Genomic DNA, 21,758 nt, shown 5'->3' with positions numbered 1-21,758 from the left:
AAGGCAAAAACGTAGAGCAAATGATGGTGGCAAGATAGGAGACATGAAGCCATGAAGTGGCTGAGAGACTCATGTATGGTAAGGACTTGGGATTTTTTTTCTAACAGCAATGGGGACCTGTTGATGTTTTTTTGTTTGTTTTTTTTTTTTGCGGTACGCGGGCCTCTCGCTGTTGTGGCCTCTCCCGTTGCAGAGCACAGGCTCTGGACGCGCAGGCTCAGCAGCCATGGCTCACGGTCCCAGCCGCTCCGCGGCATGTGGGATCTTCCCGGACCGGGGCACGAACCCGTGTCCCCTGCATCAGCAGGCGGACTCTCAACCACTACACCACCAGGGAAGCCCTGTTGACGGGTTTTAAATAGAGGTGATATGAAGCAGGTAACATAATCTGATGTATGTTTTTAAAAGGTAGTCAGCTATGTGAAAATGACTTAGAAAGGGGCAAAGATGGATGGAGAGGCACATTAAGGAGCTACTGCAGTCATCTAGGGGAGAGAGGACAGTGGTTTGGACTGGGGTGAGGATGGTAGAAATGGAGAGAAGTGGACTGATCTGTGATGTATTCAGGAGATAAAATTGACAGGACTTAGTGATGGTTTGGCTGTGGGGCATGAGAGAGAGGGTGGAATCGAGGATGACGTCTAGGTTTTTGAGCAATTCAGGGGATAAAAATATTATTCACGGAGGTAGAAAAGGCTGGAGGAAGAACCAGTTTGGAGAAGGGAGACCAAAAATTCAATTTGAATATGTTAATATTGAGCAGTCTCTTAGATGTCCAAGAAGTGATGCCAAGGAGACATACGTATGAGACTAGAGCTCAGAGCAATGTCTGAGTTGAAGATAAGCATCGGAGAGTCTTTAGCATACAGATGGTATCTAGAGCCAGGTGACCAGAGGAGATCCCTCGGGAGAGACTAGAAATAGAGACAAAAATGTCTTGAGTACACTGAGGTCCTCCAAGACTTAACAGTCAGGAGGAGGAGGAAGAGCCACCAGCAAAGACTATTGAAAAGATGCTGATATTATCTGGGGGCTACCCTGAGTGATGATTGGGTTAGAGGCAGAGGAGTCAAAAGAGCAGGTGGGGCTTCCCTGGTGGCGCAGTGGCTGAGAGTCCGCCTGCCGATGCAGGGGACGCGGGTTCGTGCCCTGGTCCAGGAAGATCCCACATGCCGCAGAGTGGCTGGGCCCGTGAGCCATGGCCGCTGAGCCTGCGTGTCTGGAGCCTGTGCTCCGCAACGGGGGAGGCCACAACAGTGAGAGGCCTGTGTACCGCAAAAAAGGAAAGAACAAGTGGACACTTTCTAGAAGCCCACTAGGGCAGGACTGTTGTATCTCTAGCACTTAACACGGTGCCTGGCAGATGAAAGGTAGCCATCACTGTTGAATGAATAAGTGAATTTTTCTGAGGCTCTCCAGTACGTTCTGGCCCATTTCTAGGTATGGGAATGTGAGGTGAACATTTGCATTGGCTGGTTGCCAGTGGCCCAACATCACACAGCTTTTCAGCCTGCTTCGTGAATTTCTGGCCCACCTTTAATAGAATTTAGGGATTTGCTAAAGCCATTCCTTAAGTTTAAACTTGGAAACAAACAGAAATCACCAGCTTGCGTTTTCCAAATCATTCAAGGTAAAAATACTCAGTAAAATAAATAAATAATGAATTAACAAGCAAACAAACAAAATTGAACTTCTATAGAAAACCCAAACAGCCCCCTAAGAACCCTTGGAATTCTTTTCTTACTGCCAAAGAGATCAATCTTTTACTAAATTCTTGGTGGGGGGGGGGCCGGGGTGTGTGTGGTTATGAGCCACTTTTTTTTAATTATTATTATTATTTGTGTGTGTGTGTGTGTGTGTGTGTGTGTGTGTGGTATGTGGGCCTCTCACCGCTGTGGCCTCTCCCGTTGCGGAGCACAGGCTCCGGATGCGCAGGCTCAGCGGCCATGGCTTACGGGCCTATGAGCCACTCCTGTTACTTCCAGAAGCACATAACTAGATCAGAAATTCTCACTACTGGAGCTTCCCTGGTGGTCCAGTGGCTAAGACTTCACCTTCCAAAGCAGGGGGTGTGGGTTCCATCTCTGGTCAGGGAGCTAAGATCCCACATGCCTTGCAGCCAAAAAACCAAAACATAAAACAGAAGCAATATTGTAACAAATTCAGTAAAAGACTTTAAATTTTAAAAATTAAAAAAAAAGAAAGAAATTCTCACTACTCTTGGAATTTAATACTACTGCGTTTGACTATGATGATGCAGCCCTGTTTGGAAGAAAAAAGTTTTGTGTGAGACTGAAGCTCAGAAGGTTAAGTAACTTGCCCAATAGTCTCAAAAGTATTTAAACCAGTTCTAAAGGACTCCAAAGGCCAGATCTCTTCCCCCACCCTTTGCTGACCCCAAGAAGCTTAAAGGACATGGGGGTTAGAGGTGGCTAAGATTTTCAGTTTACTAGTTTTAAAGGTAAACTTCATTAAAAAAAAAAAAATCTTAACAACGTGAAGAAAATTAAAGGGGCATTTTAAGCCCTCTGAATAGTATTGGTTCTGGTATTTTGTGAATGTATTTAACATGAATGAATTTGTGTTCTTTTACAAGGAAAAATACAGAGGTGTATTCCAGAGTTGACTGTCCATGGTACATACAGTTAACGGGTGCCCATTGGCACTTATTTTTATCATCGTGTGGCTGTTAGTTAAAGCAAAAATAGGTAAGATATTTCTGTAATCTAATCTGTGGAGGGATTTTTGGTTTAAATTCTCAGTTATAGATGAAATATGCATTTGTGGTAAATGTTCTGGTAGTTGGTCTTTTGTAGTCAATCTTCTGTCAAGTTTAAGTGGATAAGTCTGGTTCTATGTCTGTTACTAATATGTATTTTATTTCATTAATACTAATGATTAAGAGTCCAATGATATCTTTCCTCTTAACAAAATGACTAGGTATCAAGCTAGGCATCATGAATGAATGTTTTACATTATAGTGCATTTTAACAGAGGGTATTCATGGATGGTTCAGCTCTGCTAAAAAAATAATGGCTGGCATTTTCTTTGCTGTTTTTATTGGCATCTTATTTTTTACTTTCTGGCCCCTTAGGATCAAAGAAACAGAAAACAAAAATATAAGTAAGATTAGAGAGAGAAAGAGACTTAGTTCTGAAAATAAAAATGGAAACTTTTCAGAATTCAGTATTTCCTTTATTTGATTTGAATAACTTTTTTACCAATTTGTTTATGGTAGTTGATCCAAGCAATCTGATAATTACCAAAAAAGGCTTTCAGTGGAGGCTTTATATCACATCTAAAAATTCAAGGTGAGTCTATAATTCTGAGGGTTTTTTTCTTTTTTTCATCAGCAGTAGTGAGTACTACCCAAAACTGCTAATTTCTGATTAGTTGTCGTATCTACATATACAAAACCTCCTGGAGAGTAAGAATGACCTCTCTTTAAGAGTTTATTGTGGGACCTGGCATATAGAAAATAATATGGAGAACTCTTTTTAAAAGAAGAATACATTCATGTGATTTCGTATTAGCTGTATTGGGCAATGGTTCATCCTACCTAGGGTCTTACATCTTGAAGGAATACCATGGTAAGACTTGATTTCCATCCTTGATGCAAACTACACATACAGAGCCCCTAAATATTTTCTCTTTGTTATAAAATAATAGATTACACATACTTTAGACCTCTAATATAGCAAGAGAGGGAATTATTCCCAAATCTTCCCTTTAACATTTGTAATAGCCTTTTAAACATTTCTAATAGCTTGTTCATCATTTTGGTATGAGTATTGAAGTAAGTGTTATAAATCATAAGTGGGGATGGAAACAAATGTGATTTATTCTGGGAAGTGATTTTTAGTAGTCTGGTGAATAATTTGCATATAAGAGAGATTGGTTTTTCCTAGAACTGTGCTCCTGAATGTTCTTCCAACCCTATTTTCTCACCACTTTCCTATTTATAGTTCTGGTTATAGTATTACTGTTTTGAGAAGGATGTACATTTTAATTCAAATACAGTTAGCCTTCAATATGTTTGCCTTCTCTCCTCATTGTGCTTCACCAATACAGACAGAGCAATGTAGCTTATGTATATTTCCATCATTTGACAGGGTTAGTTTTATCCAGCTTTGGGGAATTACACAAACCCTCCATCTTGCAATGGGTTTCTTATATGCCATCTTATGTCTTTTGCATTTGTGTCTATTGCAGATGTGTGCAAGAGAGGGGATGTGACTGTGCAGCCTTCCCATGTAATTTCACTTGGGTCAGCTGTCAACATTTCGTGCTCTTTGAAGACCAAACAAGGCTGCTTGCAATTCTCCAGTTTTAACAAGTTAATCCTCTACAAGTTTGACAGAAGAATCTATTTTCAGCATGGTCATTCCCTCAGCTCGCAAGTCACAGGTCTTCCCCTGGGTACAACCCTGTTTGTCTGCAAACTGGCCTGTAGCAGTAATGACGAGATTCGAATATGTGGGGCAGAGATCTCCGTTGGTGGTGAGCATTCCATCCTGAATTCCTAAAAATTGGTGATCTTCTTGTATTTGTCATGATTAAGCAGAAATCCAAGTAGGAGACAGTGTTCTTTCTTCTCCCACCACAAGGATATATTTAATCTTTTTTTAAATATAAATTTATTTATTTATGGCTGCATTGGGTCTTTGTTGCTGCACGCAGGCTTTCTCTAGTTGTAGCGACCGGGGGCTACTCTTCGTTGCGATGTGCAGGCTTCTCATTGCGGTGGCTACTCTTGTTGTGGAGCACAGGCTCTAGGCACGTGGGCTTCAGTAATTGTGGCACATGGGCTCAGTAGTTGTGGCACACGGGCTTAGTTGCTCCGCGGCATGTGGGATCTTCCCGGACCAGGGCTCGAACCTGTGTCCCCTGCATTGGCAGGCAGATTCTTAACCACTGCACCACCAGGGAAGTCCTGGATACATTTAATCTTGATAGTAACATGAGCACCTCAATGTAAGAAGTCCAGAAATCAATAGAACTGGGATCACATTTAGTAAGTCTCCTCTTCCTTCTCTTCTCTCTTTTCCACCCCTCTCCTCCCCTCTCTCTTTCGCTCCTCTTTTTGGCCATTAAGACCATTTACCTATTGCCCGTGGCCTCCAATGGCAGGAAAATGGCTCTCCACAGCTGAGTCTTCATTCCTTCTTACTTATGAGAATTGTTCAAAGCCACTGCCCCCTAAAAAGAAGAGAGATGTCTCTTTTGACTTATGCAGCCCAGGCTGATACCCAAGGCTGAGCACTTTTCCTCTCTCTGACTTAATGCACAAAAAATAGTTCTTCCATCCACCTCACTCCTGACCACTGGTTATCAGACTTAGCAGAAGTTGAGAGAACTATCGTCATACTTAGTATCTTTTCCTGGGTTTTCTAGAAAACTGCCTGAGACAAAACTGACATGCTAAGACTTCATGGGGGGAGGGGAGTTGTACAGTTCTAGAGAAGCAAGAGTGAGGGAATGAACTAGGAAAGGAGCAGAGCAAACACGAGGTGGTTAAGTGACTGAGCTGGCCTTGGCATCAACAGAAGATACAGCTGGTTTCTTGGTCAGTAGCGACATCCTCAGAAAGAACATATAGAAATAGAGTGACACGTGAAAGAGTTAACAGTCTGCCATCGGTCAGAGTTCACCCACAGAGCACCAACTCCCCCGCACTGCTTGCTTGCACTGTGTGTGGGCTCCTCCACGCAGCCGTGGGGAGAAAGAACTAAGATGTCAGAGTTGGCGTCTGCAGCCTGAGCCACAGTGCACAGGGTGAGCCAACAGCACACCTTCCTGCAGCCTGCAGCCTGCAGCCTCTAAGGCCCAGCCCAGCAAGCCAGTGAGCATACATAGGCCCTGAGCGATCCCACGGCACTCTGTGCCTCTGTGGATCCAGGGAAGCTCCGAAGGGGCAGGTGAGAGGCATAAGAAGAGTGGGAGGAATTGCTGCAGTAGGCTGACTGACCAAGATGCGAGGACAGGGTCCCTCTCATAAAGAGAGTGACATAGAGCTCAGTGAGACTCTTCAGGATGGAAAGAGTCTCTTTCCCTCTTCTAGGGACCTCTTCTCTGTGACCTATAAGAAGGTGGTTGGTACCAGGCGGTCTTCCTGGAGGTCAGCCACAAGCATTGAGCAGAACACCAAGCAAACGTCTAAGCAGATCATTTGTGGGCACGGAGGCATAAACTAGGTCCTGTACTCCTCTTCCAGATCAGGGGCTCCTGTTCACACCACTTATGGGTCATGTACTCTCAGCTCTGATAGCCTGTGGTGTAGTAAAAGGTACCTGGGCTTTGAATCTCAACACTGCCACTAGCAGTGGACTCTTAGACAATTTCAATTCTCTGAGTCTCAGTTTCTCCATCTGTGTGATGAAGATACTAACACCTACCTCATAAGATGGTTGTAGTGATTAGATGACACCTTGTATGCAAAGTGCTTAACCTAGTACCGGTCACATAGGAGGCACTTAAGTGATGAGCGCTAGGGTTGCAGGTCCATCGGTTTTACTCTTTTCTTCATGTGTGCAGCATGCTAAGTGCTGAGCCTGTTTCTCTTGAAAGGAAGTATAAGCATTGGTTACAGACAAAATGAAAATTTTTTCTTAAAAACACCATTAGTCCTCACCTCCCTTGTCCTCAGAACACCTGAATATTTCATCCAGGTAATTCACAATCTTACAGACCATCATACCATATTGGTATCAGACATTCTCAGCCCTGTGATGTCAGTTCCAGGTGTCCACAGTGCTGCAGGTGTTTTCTTCTTATTTAGGGGGCTAACAATGGCCTTGAAAGTCAGTATCTTTGCAGATGTCCTTAAGCCATTCCATTCCATTTCCTATCTTTGCTTAGGTGCATGAGAGTGATGTAACCCCTTTTCATTTGTTTACTTTTTTTTTTTTTTTTTGCGGTACGCGGGCCTCTCACTGTTGTGGCCTCTCCCGTCGCGGAGCACAGGCTCCGGACGCGCAGGCTCAGCGGCCATGGTTCATGGGCCCAGCCGCTCCGCGGCATGTGGGATCTTCCCGGACCGGGGCACGAACCCGCGTCCCCTGCATCGGCAGGCGGACTTGCAACCACTGTGCCACCAGGGAAGCCCTCATTTGTTTACTTTTCCATCCAGAGGTTGTGGATACATCTGTGACAGTTTGCAACATCAGGAGATCTAGGGAGATAGTGAGGGGTATCTGCCCAGTGCAGCTCAGTTGGGTGACACTGCTGGGATGTTGCTTGTGCAGCATACTCAGGTGGTAACCACACTATCAAATGGCTGCTCTTTGAACAAGTTTAGCACCTTTGAGGTGAAGAACTGACTGGAAGCAACACCTTTTTCTGAGTATGGCTAGTCATTCCAAGAAAAGACACAATGAATGTTGGTTTAACCCAGTGTAGTAAGCTTAAACCTATCTAGTGAGGGAGTGAGCAGCCCATTTTCTTTTTTGTGATAAGCAGTAGCCCATAGTGCCATTGCATACTCTGAGTGGGCCTGTCATAAAGTTGACTGGTTCTTCAGAACTGGGAATGGGTAAATGGCCTTTAAGCCTTCTCTTTCTGGCCCCTTCCTGGGCTTGTGCTGCTCTGCTGCCTGGAGCTCATCCAAATTGTGCGGTAACTAAACAACCAGTGCTCTACCTAACCTCAGAGGATTGGGCCACAAACTATTTGGACAATCAAGGAAATAAATGAAAGACAATGGATCCTTGCTTAGTTGTTTTCAATATATGTTTAGCTGTTGATATTTCTGAAAGCTGTTTTTCTAAGACCTTTTATTTCACCTAGTAAGTAGGGCTTTTAAAAATAATAAGCATAATACGCATAACAATTCATTACATGGTAAACCATTTTAATTTTCAGAGACTTTGATTTCTGACCTTTCCTTAGCATCGGCTATTATATATTTGTATTGAAGAGAATCACATCTGGTTTCTCCTGGGGCAGACAGTCTCTGCCCAAACCAAGTCCTGGGCTGAAGTAGACACCTTGATTTCATGGTCCAGGGAACTCACACCGAGAAAGTTGACTTGATTTGTGGGTAAGAGCTGTGGTCTTTAAAATGAGATGCTCTGCAAACTTTTAGGAGTAAAGGTGAGGGTGAGTAACTTTTTCATTAAGCAAAAGTGCCAGGTACTTTATCTCATTTGGTCATCAAAAGACTGTATGAAGCGTTAGGGTAATGATGCTGGTTTGAACACATGCATTTACTTTCATTCCTTGTGAAATAAAGCCAAGATGCAGTAAAAAAAAAAAAAAAAAAGTTTTGTAGAGGCACAAACCGTAAAGGACAAAAGGAATGGGAGGGGAGACACAGCAACAAAGTTTTGGAAGCTGGAAAACAGGTGGGCCAGTGATAATTGGCTTAGCCTACAGCTGGCAGTGAGAAACTTCAAGATGCAACCTGATTTAATGCAGAAGCTCCCACCCCAGACAGACAGAAATTGGTGATACCATATACTGCTGGGAGTGAGGGTAGCAGTGGGGATCAAAATGGGAGATTTTAATTGAAAAATCTATTTAAAAAACAGATTCTCAGATTCCCTTCCCAATTTCATGTATCCAGTTACTTGCTGCTTTTCTACACTGGCATAGCCCTGGAGGCCTGGTATCAGAGGGCCACTGAGCTAGTTTCAGCCCATTCAGTTGAGATTGATGGTACGCACTGAAAAACAGAAGGATGAAAAGGACATTGGCATATAGCTCCCTTCAGACCTGTACCCTCCTCCTGGCAGATTAGAAAATCCTTTTCTGGAAATCAGACCAGGCTAAGAGGAAATATCTAAAATTATTTGCAATAGAGGTTCCTAAGAAACCCTAGTCAGATCATCCTGGAGTGAAACCCAGAGTCAACAAATGTCCCTCAACTGACATACCCACAGAGCTCCAATCTATAATGTAGTGTTCCCCCTCCTATATATGAATAAAAATACAAGGATCCAGGAATTCCCTGGTGGCCCAGTGGTTAGGACTCAGCGCTTTCACTGCCAAGGGCCTGGGTTCAATCCCTGGTTGGGGAACTAAGATCCCACAAGCCACACAGGGTGGCCAAAAATAAAAAAAAAAATAAAAATAAAAAAATAAAAAAACAAGGATCTGAGGAAAATGCCTAACACGGAGAACAGAAACTGAAACAAACATGTGGAACAAAGCATAGAAGCAAAGTGGAAGAAACAGATGTATTCAGGGAGAAGAAATGTTAAGAAACAAAATCTATCCTTGATACACTTAAGAACTAAGAGCAAATATTGCATGTAGAACAAAAATAGGATGCTATAAAAAGGAAATATTCAGAGAATAAAAAACATCCCCCCCCAGAAAAAATAAGTGGAAATGAAAAACTCAATAGGAGGGAAGAAATGTAAACTGAGGGGTTTTTTTCCCTCATATTAGAGCAAAAGGATCAAGAGTTTTAAAATATAGGAGATAAAATACAAAATTAGAGAAGAAGGTCCAACCTATGAAACTAGGGATTTTTAGAAAGAAAAAAACAGATAAGAATTATCAGAGAAATAATTCAAAAATGTTTCCCAAAATAAAAACTAAAAGTTCCCAGAAGTTATGATCTCGTTGAGAATCCATAAGAATGAAAGAAAAGAGACCCCATTAAGCACAGTCTATACTCAGCCAAAGTATCAGTCAAGTGTGAGGGTAGAATAATGACATTTTTAGCCATGTTCAAAATATTTCCTCTCCTGCAACCTTTCCCAGGGAACCACTGGAGGATATACTCCACCAGCACAAGTAATTAAATCAAGAAAGAAGAAAGCATTGGATCTAAGAAACAGGAGATCCAACACAGGGAAAAAGAAAAAGAGAAGGAATTTCCAGGACACTGAGGTCTGGCAGTTCCAGAAAGATAGCTGTGTACAGGCATAGAGGCAAACCCATCTTACTGGAAAGTTCACAAGGCTCCCGGAAACTGGTCTCCAAGCAGATGAAACAAATAGAATTCTCAGTGCTTCTGAGTATGTTGAACAGTGATTCAGATAATTGACTTGAAAGTTTAGAATTATATTAATAATAAGGAAACTAAACAAATGGAAAAACAAGAAAATGACTACCTCCAAGATAAACAAGAAGTTGTACATAAAATGAAAAGTTAACATAGTATTAGTCATAAGCGGTTGTATATACAGATACATAAATGTATACATGTATATATGTATATCTATATATACACATATGAGTCTATTATCCTAGGAAAAGAAAGAGTTTATTATTCCATTAAACAAACCTCTATGAGCTACATATTGTTCTACTCACTTTATAGATGAAGAAACTGAAGCTCTGAGAAGCTCATCTGGACAAGATCACACAGTGGGTACTTACTGTCCCCAGATCTATGGTGTGTGCTAAGGACAAAAAAAGCTTTTATTCCATCAATTACAGCTTTCTTTTTTTCTGAGCAGACAGTGTCTAGGGCTTCGGTGGTACCCTTGCTTTATCTCACCCAAAGGAAGCCTCTGTCTACATCTGGGTCTCAGTATTAGGGTAGAATGAGATGACCCAGTAACAGAGTATTCTCTCTTATCTCCATTAAATCTGAGAAACTCGTAGCTTTGAGTTCTGTCTTTGACTATAAAATGGCTTCATTTAAAAATACACACCTTATGATAGAAGGGACCATGCCTGCCTTGTTCACCTTTGCATTTCCACAGCTAACACTGCCTAGCCCATGGAAGGTTCTCAATGTCTGTGTACATAAAGAATTAATTTATACGTGTTCATTAAGTGGTCCAAGTGATGCTGCAGAAATTAGATTCAGGTGGTACAGCCCAGGAAGGCATGACTAAGGGCCAGTGCGTAAAAGTGCCTTGGCAACAAATCTCAGGTCAATGGAGAAAGAAAGCCCCTCAGTTTTAAACGTTTCTAATATTTGAATGGGCTTCATTCTAAAAAAGTAAACTCATCATCAACCGGGGTAATGGAGCTAGCACTGGACGTTCACCTGTCAGAGAGAACAGTAAAATATGGTGGTGAAAGGCTTGGATTCAAGTCAGCCACTCCTGGGCTGGAGACCTGATTCTGCCACTTCATCGTTTTGTAATCTTGGGCAAGATACTTCATCTCTAAGTCTTAGGTACTTGATATAGCTGCTATGATTTCCAATTGAGAAAAACCACACATAAAACACTGAGCATAGGACTTGGCATATAATAATTGTTTGATCCATATTCACTATTATTGCCATGGTTATTAGAAGAAATGCATGCCTAGGAGGCAAATTTGAACTTCATGGGATCTGAAATAGCTCCCAGCTCCTCTGGGTATAGGAGACATAGGGGAAGTATTGTTATCTTGTTGGCAAATAATAACAATGTAATAGAAGTATCACCTGTGTGCTGTTTAAAATAGGTGGTTTTGTTATTTATTTTTAAAGTTGTTCCAGAACAGCCTCAAAACTTATCTTGTATACAGAAGGGAGAACGTGGGACCGTGAGATGCACCTGGGATAGAGGACAAGACACCCACCTGTATACTGCCTATACTTTACAGTGAGTGAGACTGTATTTTCACAGCTTTTTTGGTAGGTCTTCTCTTAGATGACATTTAGAAGTACCGAACAGTTCTAGTTTTACCAGAGAGAAGAAGCAATAAACACCTCTAGATAATTAGATACTTTAAAAAAAATTCTAGTGTTCATCAAGTAAAACTGGTTTATTCGTCTAAAGTGTGACTAACTCAGGGTTCTCTTCAGGGCCTCCAAGGCCCCTGTTGTAGTCGTTCTTCCCTGCTCTATAGGATTAAACTGGCTGCATTATATCCCTTTCCTTTTCTGCAGTTGTGGACTCTTAGGGTCACGGTATAGACTCTTAGAGTCTATAAATAGACTCTTTTTTGTGGTAGCATTCCATTTGCCTTGGAGGAGTTTCTTTTTAAAGCACCTTTGCCTGACCTGAGAGTTCACAAAAAGAGAGAGTCTGGGAGATTCTTTTCCTTGGAGTTGATTCTGTAATCCTCTCCAAAGATCCCGCTGGTAGCGCTATGCCTAAGTGAGTAGGAGATAAGGAAAAGACAGTGGGGCTCAGGGTTCTGGTCTGTACCAGCATCTGGCATTTCTGTGCAGTAAATGCCAAGGTGGCCATGGATCCTTTGGATGATTGGATCTGTCCTAAGGAGCTAAGATGTCAGCCAGGGTTTTGGGAATTCAGACAGTGTAGAGATGGTTACTCACCCATACGAATGTCAAAAAGTCTCAGTCCTACCAAAAAAAAAAAGAGAGGGGTGAAGTATGGTCCTATTTATGACCACAGAATACAAATATTCCCATTGTGTATCCCCTAGTAGTAAAACTGACCTTAAAAATGTGAGGAATTTTAAATATATGAACATTTTGTTCCTTTGTGCTAAGAAGGCAACAGCACATAAAGTATCTTGCTAAACACAATCGTCTTTCATTTACAGGTTAAAGGGACCAAAAAATTTAACCTTGCAGAAGCAATGTAATGATCACTATTGTGATCATTTGGACCTTGGAATTAACCTAACCCCTGAATCACCTGAATCTAGTTACACAGCCAAGGTTACTGCTATCAATAGTCTTGGGAGTGCTTCTTCATTCCCATCCTCATTCACATTGTTGGACATAGGTATGTATTATTTCACTTTTTGTAAGTGTCGATCTTTAGCACATGAATATTATTTTTTAAATCACTTGAATGTTCTATGTGTGATTGTTTCAAAAGGGACAGTGGTTCATGGAAAGTGGCCAGTAGGCATAGGCAAAGGATAGATGTTTCTTTGATGCAAGCAAAAGGATGTATGTCTCTAGAGCTATAGAGAGATGTTCAAAATGGGATATTGAACATTATTCTCTCTGTTGGAGAAATAAGAGCCCCCTGGCCTCAAATCCCATGAAGGCACTGGCTGCCAGTGATACCATCTGACTGAGGCAAGGGTCATGTGAGGTTATTCAGATGTCTTTTCACCCCCATGGCTACTCCATTGTTCTGAGATAGGCTGCATGTTGGCGTGCAGGGCTAGAGCAGCCAGGTGCCACCTATAAAGAAAGTGTATCATTGTACCAATCCATCTTCCTCAGAGAATACCTACCTCCACCCCTCTCATCAGCTTGGGAGCTAGAGTGAGCCAGTCCCAGCACATTTCTGAGCAAATGTAATTGGCCCAGTTGAATCAGAGGCCAATCCCAGGCATTCCCAAGGTCTCAACATCCCATGTAGGACTGGGCTTCAGGCCTGCCTGAAGTTCTGGCCTCACACTATGTGTCTCTCTTCTCTCTTCCCAAAGCACCTCTTTGCACACATACTGCTAACTGTGAGTCTGAACGTCGGTATCTACTCTATATTTTCCTATCAAAGTTCTGCCCATTCTACCTTCCATCTCTTTACATTGATCATCTCTAGCCACCTTCTTTCCATCTTATTCTTCTCTTCTATTCCTCTGTTGCTCTCTTTCCTATGGCTTTTCCTACCAATATTTCTTCTCCTTCTGAGGTGATCACCACTAACCACACCTCTACCTTCTCAGCCACTGGAACTCCTGGGTTTTGGCATATTGGTTTTCTTTTAATCATTGAATTAAATGGAATCGAAATTATTACTGATGTTCATCGTAGTTTAGTAAAAATGAGGGTAGATTAAAGGGAATTACTTTAATGATTTAGAAATGAATCCAACTTTTTCTTCTTTCTAAAAGCCAGGGACTGCTCTCTTGTCTATTTCACCGAGTTTAGTAGCCATGCATCTTAGAAATGAGATTTGTTCAACTCCTTGTAAGCCCATGTCAATACATAAGACAATTTCCAATTATGGAGCCTGAATCACACTTTTTTTTGTCCTGGTTACCAGTGAGGCCTCTTCCTCCGTGGGACATCAGAATCAAATTTGTAAACGCTTCCGTGAGCAGGTGTACCCTTCAGTGGAGAGATGAGGGTCTGGTGCTGCTTAATCGACTCAGATATCGGCCCATTAACAGCAGGTCCTGGAATATGGTAATGGTCTCTAGAGTGAAGGGGAAACCAGGGAGGGGTTCTTAGTAGCAATGCCCAGATTTCTCTTTTCATACCAGCAAAATATGGAGTTTAAGAATATTTAGCCCAAAAGTACACATACACATTTGAGACATACCAGTCACTTACACTTCTGTTTATTAAGAAATATCTTAAAATTTGATCGCTGATTCCGAAATTTTTTAAGCCACAGGCTTCTGTAAATCCACATTGATTTTCTACAATTTATTTCTAGTGAGTCATTTTTCCTTGTTATTTTACCCCCTACCCCATCATTACTTCCATTATTACTTTTTAGTAATTTTTTTTAACATATTGGAAAGAGAAATATTAGGGAATGTTCAAAGAGGGGCTTATCTGAATTGAATATTCCAAAGAAAAAGCTTCACATTTTGATGTAATAGTAAACATTAATTTTTTTTTTTTTTTTTTGCCATGCCACGTGGCTTGTGGGATCTTAGTTCCCCTACCAGGGATTGAGCCCCAGCCCTTGACAGTGAAAGCATGGAGTCCTAACCACTGGACCACCAGGAATTTCCCTAAACATTAAATTTTTTACAATAAAAAATATAAGGTTATAATTCCTTCCAGTATTTTGTAAAATATAATGGCTTATAATAATAACAAAGGATCAGCTCCACATGTAGAGAGGTATAATAATTAAATTTTTCACCTATAATTTTTCCTATATAATTTTCTTATATAATTAAATTTTTCTGTTTGGGACCAGTTTTATGTCTGTGTTAAAACATTCATCACATCCTAGTTGTAACCAAATAAAGAATAATCTCTAGTGTAGAAACAAGCTTCTTCAAGGCCCTTTTGAAAACTGGTAGTTTTCAATCTTGTTTTTCAGCTGGTTTCGGGATCCCCCCCTTGGAATCCATATAGATGGGTTCTTAGACCCAGGAGTTTTTTGTTTTATTAATGAGAAGCTATTGTTTCAGATTAACATCACGTGTATTCAGTAACCCAGTCATTGATATTTCTTCTTATTGAATGACAGATTTGAAAAGTAAAAAGCGTTATCTGGTCTGGTTTTCCTACCTTTATTTAAATTAATTTAGTATTAACGGGCACTTTTTAAAATCTTGTTGGATTCAAGGTTAATGCCACAAATGCCAAAGGAAGACATGATTTGCTGGATCTGAAACCCTTTACAGAATATGAATTTCAGATTTCCTCTAAGTTACATCTTTATAAAGGTAGTTGGAGTGATTGGAGTGAATCATTGAGAACACAAACACCAGAAGAAGGTATGTGTCTAAAAAACAACGGAGGGGAGGGAGGTGGATAGAGTGGAGGAAAGACAGGAGAGAGAAAGATGTAATGATTTCCTTGGAATAGAATCTCTAAAGAACTGTTACTGAATCAAAAAGTATGAGTGCATTAATTAACAAGCTCATTTTGACATTGACTTAAGTATTGAAGCTGTCCAGGGAGATATGTTTATATTGCTAAAAATTTTTTAACATTAGGTAAGTCCTACTCCTGTTTGCCACATGTTATCATGCTGGTTACAAGTTTATGCCTCAGTAATGTTTGATTATATCTCTTATTTCTATTTCACTTACTTTCTCAGTTACTTTCTCTTATTCCACAAAGCTGCAACCAGTAATTTCATTCCTTTACCATTAAACCTTGATACATTTTACCCTTTAGAGTCTATGAAAATTAATATGGCTTTATAAGCCATACTAAAAGCTTGAAAAAAGGTAAACTCTGGAGACAACATTTTAAAATAAAGTTTAACATCTGGCAATCTTCTCTCCTCCAAATGTTACAGCACTGCACTTCTTCAAACCTTTGATACTCACTGCTCACGTGAGTACCACTAGACTGCCCATAGCTATAAAGAGGAGATCAAATATACTTTTAAGTCTGATGGACTTTTCTTTTTGGTAATTATTGGGAAGACAATTTTATTGAAGTATAATCGAAAAAGCAAAAATGCTTATATGAACTTTATGACAATACTAAATCTTTGGAGATATAAAAATAGCCATCTGAATATTAGTTTTCAAAAGCACTCAGTGATACAGTATACAGCTTCATAATTTATGAAAATTTGTTTCAGAGGAAAAGTAATTGACATATAATCTGTTGCTTTATTATCTGGAGATTTTGAAGCATTAATGTCAGAAAAGCTAAGTCCTTATTTGTGAAACTTATAGATATGTGTGCATGTAAACTAGCCTAATGATTAAGCTACATTCATTTTCTGTGAGCTACTAGTGATTTCTGGTAACTGATGACACTTATCAGTGATACTCCAGTGACTTTCAAGGATGTAAACTATTAATAAAATAAATAATATATAAATTGTAGAATAATTGTATACTCTTCCTTTCTTCTGACAATAATTGCATTTCGCTATTTAAAAAAATATTTTTAAATGAATTCATTCAGCAATTATAATTTATTCCTCTCATTTTATGATAAAAATCTCTTAAATTAATGTTAAGCCACTTTTTCTCTGTTTAAATGTGTGTCATTTTTATACTCCGGAGCTTACTCTTGTTATCCTTTTATTACAATGTCAAAGTAATGCATTTTAAAAATACCTCATGGATTTTTAGACTTTATTTATACATAGTACAGATAAAATTCTTGGAAATGGGCCATATTTTATGTCCAAGTCCAAGGTAGTAAATAGGCTGAAAATTTTTAAGTTATATCACATTAAGCTAAAGTATAAACTAGGGAAACTCTGGGCTTGTAAATTCTTATCATTTTTACTCACACTTGATAATGACCCATTTAGAGATGTATGAAAAGGTTTTTCTTTCTTTCTTTTTTTTCAAGTGTTTATCTGTTGCATTAAAAACCCAAGGCAGGATGGTAACTTTCTCATATCCTACAAAATAAACCACCATCATAACAATGAGTGTAGCAACTTGTTACGGTTATGAACTCGTAGATGATTATGAATTGAACCAAGGAAGCTGGCTTATTCAGAGTAATTGCAAACATTCATAAAGAGAGAAACGCATTCTCTGAGATACACCACGCTACCAAGCTCTGCTGGTTTCCTTTCAGTGTCTGAATCTCCCTTTTTTGTGTTTGATCTTTCTGTGGGTTGTTGTAGGATCTCTTTTCTCTTACTCTAAACTTCATGGTTTTCACCTCTAACCGCTGTTCCTGTCATCAGTTTCTGTATGAAACATCAACTGATGTAAACCTAAAAGGTGTGAATTTTTTTTTAACACTATTTCCTTTTGACCCCTGAGATGTGTACGGATATATAACTTGGCATTTAAAAAAAAAATACTAGTAAGCTTTTTTCTTTTTTTTTTTTTTTTTTAGTTACTGTCTAAAACTGAATGATCTTATGGTAGAGCTTTTTCTTTGCAGCCTTGGCTACTCAAAACAGAGCAATATGTTATCTCCTGGTGGATTGGGCACAGTTATTTATAGCACTCCAGCAGAGAATGAGGGTATTATTCACTCCATATGGCCCTTTCCCATGTCATTAAATTCAACTCTTGTCATGGTCCTCCATGAAAAACACTTTTTAAATGACCACTAAGTAAGGGGTGGAAGGAAAGAGATAACTTTCTTATGTTTGGGAGGACAGTCCAGCAATCAGTAACCATCAGTGGGCCTGATACTGGGAAACAAGCAATCATATTTTACTTCTAGTGGGAAAACAGTCTGAATTTGGGCTGCATAGTGTCCAAACATGCCTGAGAATATGCCCAGATGTTGGGGGGAAGGCACTCCCTCATCATTTTGAACACCCAGGAGGAGACTCCAAAATAAAGATGAATGAGCCATTCCTTAGAGCTGTATCATCAGTTACGTGTTTCTGTCTGTTCATTCACCATTTTTCAGTCTTATTTATATGTTTGGTCTTGCTAAATGTGACGGTGAACAATTAATAAAGGAAGTGTTAAATGCTCATACTAGTGCCAGAGCAGCAAAGGAGGAGTCCTCCCCCACTGTGGTGATAGCATAGGTGATTGGTGAGAGATCCCAAAGAGGAGAAAATGCAAGGCTACCAGCTGCAGCCACCCATGTTCACATTAAGAAGCTAGACAATTATTCATTCATTTGTGACTTTGAACTATTGCTAGGATAGGTTAGGTGTGAACAATTAAATACTAGAGGTTATTTTACCATCTTAGTTAGCAAGCAAGATGGTAAGTCTAGCTTAGGAGTCAGCAAACATTTGCTATAAAGGTCCATATAGTAAATATTTTCAGCTTTGCAGACCATATGATCTTTGTCACAACTACTAAAATCTACTGTTATCACAGGCAAGCAGCCATTGACAGTATGACAAATACATAGACAAAGCTGTGTCCAAAATTTTATTTTTGCACACTAAAAATTGAATTTTATAAAATTTTCATGTCACTAAAAATGATTCTTCTTTTGACTTGTTTTCAACCATTTAAAAATGTGAAAACCATTATTATTAGTTCACTGGCTATACCAAAACAGGGAATAAGGAATCAGCCAGATTTGGTCCATGGGCCATAGTTTGCTGACTCCTAAACTAGCTAAACTTGAAACTATTATACTTGCATCTTTTTTGCCTAAGGCTTCAGGAAATGAGAATGAATGGTTCTTTACATTCTAAAGGGATTTACCTACAAACATTTTCATTAGAGGGAAAATGTTATGTTTTAGATCCAGTGAGTGTCCCTACCCTTTTTTCTTCTTCTTGTGGTCTCTTCTAAGCCCAGCATCTGTCCTGGAAGAAGTAAATGCCTGAGCTTAACTATTTGGCAAGGTAGTGATCACCCAAATGGGAAGAAATGTTTTCCATGAAGCCCTCCAAAAGAAGCCACTGGGGGAAAAATACTTCTCTGGATGATCTGTGAGGAATGTGTGTATATCAGGAACTATGCCAGGTGCTCAGACATAATGATAACCAGTCAGATCCTCAGACTCAAGAGCTTATAGTCTATCTTGGAACGTCACGGAAAGATTCCTGGAAGAGACGACACCAAGAAAAACCTGCAAAGTCCAAAGGGAATCTTGTGGCCTTCCTCCATCTGGAACATGTGGTCTCCAAGGTTATTGCAGTAGAAGAAAAGAGCTATTTCCTCCTAGAAGTACTTGATTCTCTTGAATTCTGTGAAATCCCTTGTTCCTGGTTTTTACTCTACCATGTTGGTCAGTTTTTCTTTGTCTCTTTTGCTGTCCATCTTTCTCTTTTTAATCTCAATCTGTAGGGCTTTATATTGGACCCCCTTCTTTTCCCAGCTGACCTCATTCAGTCTCATGGCTCTAAAACTAGATAGGTAGGTGAAGAGAGAGAGAGAAAGATAGACTATAGTTTCTGTCCAGGACTCTTTCCAGAACTTCAGGTTTGTGTTCCAATCACCTATTCCATATCTTCACTTAGATGTCAACAGACATTCTAAACCTCACATAGCCTAAACAGACACTTTTATTTTTTTCTCCAAAGCAAAATGTTTCCAAAATGCCTCTGTTTCAATCTTTCCTATCGTGGTAATTGACACCACCATCTTCCTAGCTACGCAAGTCAAAAATGCAGAAATCATCCTTAACTTCTCCTTTTCTCCTATCCCCTCATACCAGCAGTTGACTTTTCTAAAACATTCAGAATGCATTCATTCTTTCCATTGCTACTCTGACTATCCTAGTTTAAGCTACTTTCTCATTACAAAGCGTAACAATAAAATGAACACTTAGAAACCCACCATTCAGCTTAAATGCTATAAAATTACCAATATATTCTTACCGTGTCACGCTTCACTATACGTAACCACTATTCTGGACTGTGTGTTTATATCATCCTCATACTTTTTCTCGTAGCTTTCAGAAATGTATGTATTTCTAAACAGTGATTAGTTTTGCTTATTTTTGAGCTTAATCAAAATTATATGTGTATGTAATCTTTTGCAACTCACTTTTTTCCCTTGGCACTCTAACATGAGGCCTCCATTGACTTTCGTATGGATGAAACATTTCTGCTTCTATTAAGAAACAAGCTCTTCACTTGTGATCTGGATGTTGAAAGGTTATGTTTCTTTAAGAAAAGAAAAGATGGTGGAGTATTCAGCTATGTCAAATGCTGCCAATCAATCCAATGAAATGAGAATAGAGAAGTGATCATTAGATTTGGCAAAATAGCATTCATTGCCGAACAGGAGCAGCATCAGTAGTGTGATGGGGACAGAATCAATTGGCATTGCTTGAGAGTGAATGTTAGGTGAGGGAATAAAGACAGTGACAATTCACAACTCTTCAAGAAGTTCTGTGAAGGAGAGCAGAGATGTTGGGCAGTAGCTGGAGCAGGATGTGGTATTAAGAAATTCCCTATTTGTTTTTGCTTTTAGGATCAGAGATAATACAGTATATTTGCAAGGTGATGATAAGGTCCCAGCAGAGAGGGAGAAATTAATGATACAGGAAGTAGGATAATGGTGGGAGAGAGATCCTTGTTGAAGCAAGAGGATGGGATCCAGAACTCAAGGGGTTGGTCTTTGATGGAGGTGGGGATGCTTCATCCACAGTAAAATCAGTAGGGGTGCTGTGTTAGGGAATTGATGGGGAAGTTCGAAAGTTTCCAGGGTGGAAAGATTAGGGAATCCCTCTCTGATTGCTTCCTTTTGCTCAGTGAAGAAGTTGAGAGAATCAGATCATTGGAAGTGAGCAGGTGGAGGGAGGGACAGGACCAGCCATTGGGAAGGAACACCAGGGTGGATGATGAGCCACCAAAAATAGTGACAGAAAGGAGTGGAAAGAGAGAGTGAACCAACTGTTGAAAGTTGTCAAAGAGGAGGAAGGGTGGGAGCATCTGTGTAGGGCTTCCCATGGAGACATAGCAGGGGGTAACATATAAAGGCAAGAGTATACCACTAAAAAATTGTTTAAGCAAATGGGTGTTTGTAAATCTGTTTGAGTTATTTGAAACTAGATTTTAGAGAAACGTATCACAGCCCAAAGAGTGGACGTGGAGTAACCAAGATGGCAAATGACTTATCTCTTTCTTGTCCTGCTTGGAGCATGGTTTGGACCAAAATATTCTCATGGGTTCAATTTAGCCCACTACCTGAAATCTCTCAAGATATTCCTTTTTCATATTTACTTTGTGTTAAATTCTCCATTTTCACTGTTCTTAGAGATCTTTCTACTCCACTCCACTGCCTGCTCAAATCTCTGTGGAGGGATTGCTTTCCACTTGCAATTCAATTGCTCTTGTTTACGCCCTTGCACTTGCCTTGGCTTCAGAGACGGATGCTAACCTCAGAAGCAGCACATGGCTTGGCCCTGATTTATTTACCACATGTGCTGTTTCACAGAATCCTAGAATCTTGGGATTTAGAGTTGAAAGAACCCTCGAGGTCAGTTAGGTCAGTTAAACTGATCTTCTGCTTAATTTAGGATGTCCTCTTTTTTCATATTGGTGATTCCCTCCTCTTTAACCCAGTGCTTTTTTCCTTTACCTTGAAGGTACATTCATCTCAGGAGAACTGACTTCCGTTTCTCAATATTCATATTTTTAATCATTTGTACCCATCTTTTTTTTGTCACTTGGACATATGGGCCTTTGACTTACCTTTTCTCGTCTACCCATAGTAGTTTTATCTGTCTTTTGTTAGATAACACTGAGGTTAGGACTTTAAGTGATTTTATGACAGTTGAATGTCAAAGATTGTCTCTAATATTAGCCCTTAAGTTGCTCTAAGCAGAAATGGTTTGACACTCCTGGTCATGAAATTTTACGCTTGACACTCATACAGATTTAGCTAATGATTTCTCTCCCATAGAGGCTTATGCTGCAAGTGGGCACCATTAAAATTTCAGCTTC

At 40.0% G+C, this 21,758-nt stretch overlaps 1 protein-coding gene across 2 annotated transcripts in view; it reads left to right on the top strand.

Annotated features, from left to right (window-relative positions):
- IL12RB2 (interleukin 12 receptor subunit beta 2) overlaps positions 1-21,758 on the top strand; it is an 82,365-nt gene that overhangs the window by 8,880 nt on the left and 51,727 nt on the right. Inside the window, exons 2-7 of one of the 2 annotated variants that reach the window (XM_030865892.2) lie at positions 2,597-2,708; positions 4,213-4,500; positions 11,381-11,495; positions 12,406-12,590; positions 13,809-13,951; positions 15,075-15,225. In XM_030865892.2, coding sequence (XP_030721752.2) covers positions 2,633-2,708; positions 4,213-4,500; positions 11,381-11,495; positions 12,406-12,590; positions 13,809-13,951; positions 15,075-15,225 — 958 coding nt within the window. In that variant the 5' untranslated portion in view covers positions 2,597-2,632. The remainder of the gene's footprint in view (positions 1-2,596; positions 2,709-4,212; positions 4,501-11,380; positions 11,496-12,405; positions 12,591-13,808; positions 13,952-15,074; positions 15,226-21,758) is intronic. The other variant, XM_060304421.1, reaches the window with a different exon arrangement.

The sequence above is a fragment of the Globicephala melas genome, chromosome 1, assembly GCF_963455315.2.
Source record: "Globicephala melas chromosome 1, mGloMel1.2, whole genome shotgun sequence".
Lineage (NCBI taxonomy): Eukaryota > Metazoa > Chordata > Mammalia > Artiodactyla > Delphinidae > Globicephala > Globicephala melas.
This window is presented reverse-complemented; position numbering and strand designations above follow the sequence as displayed.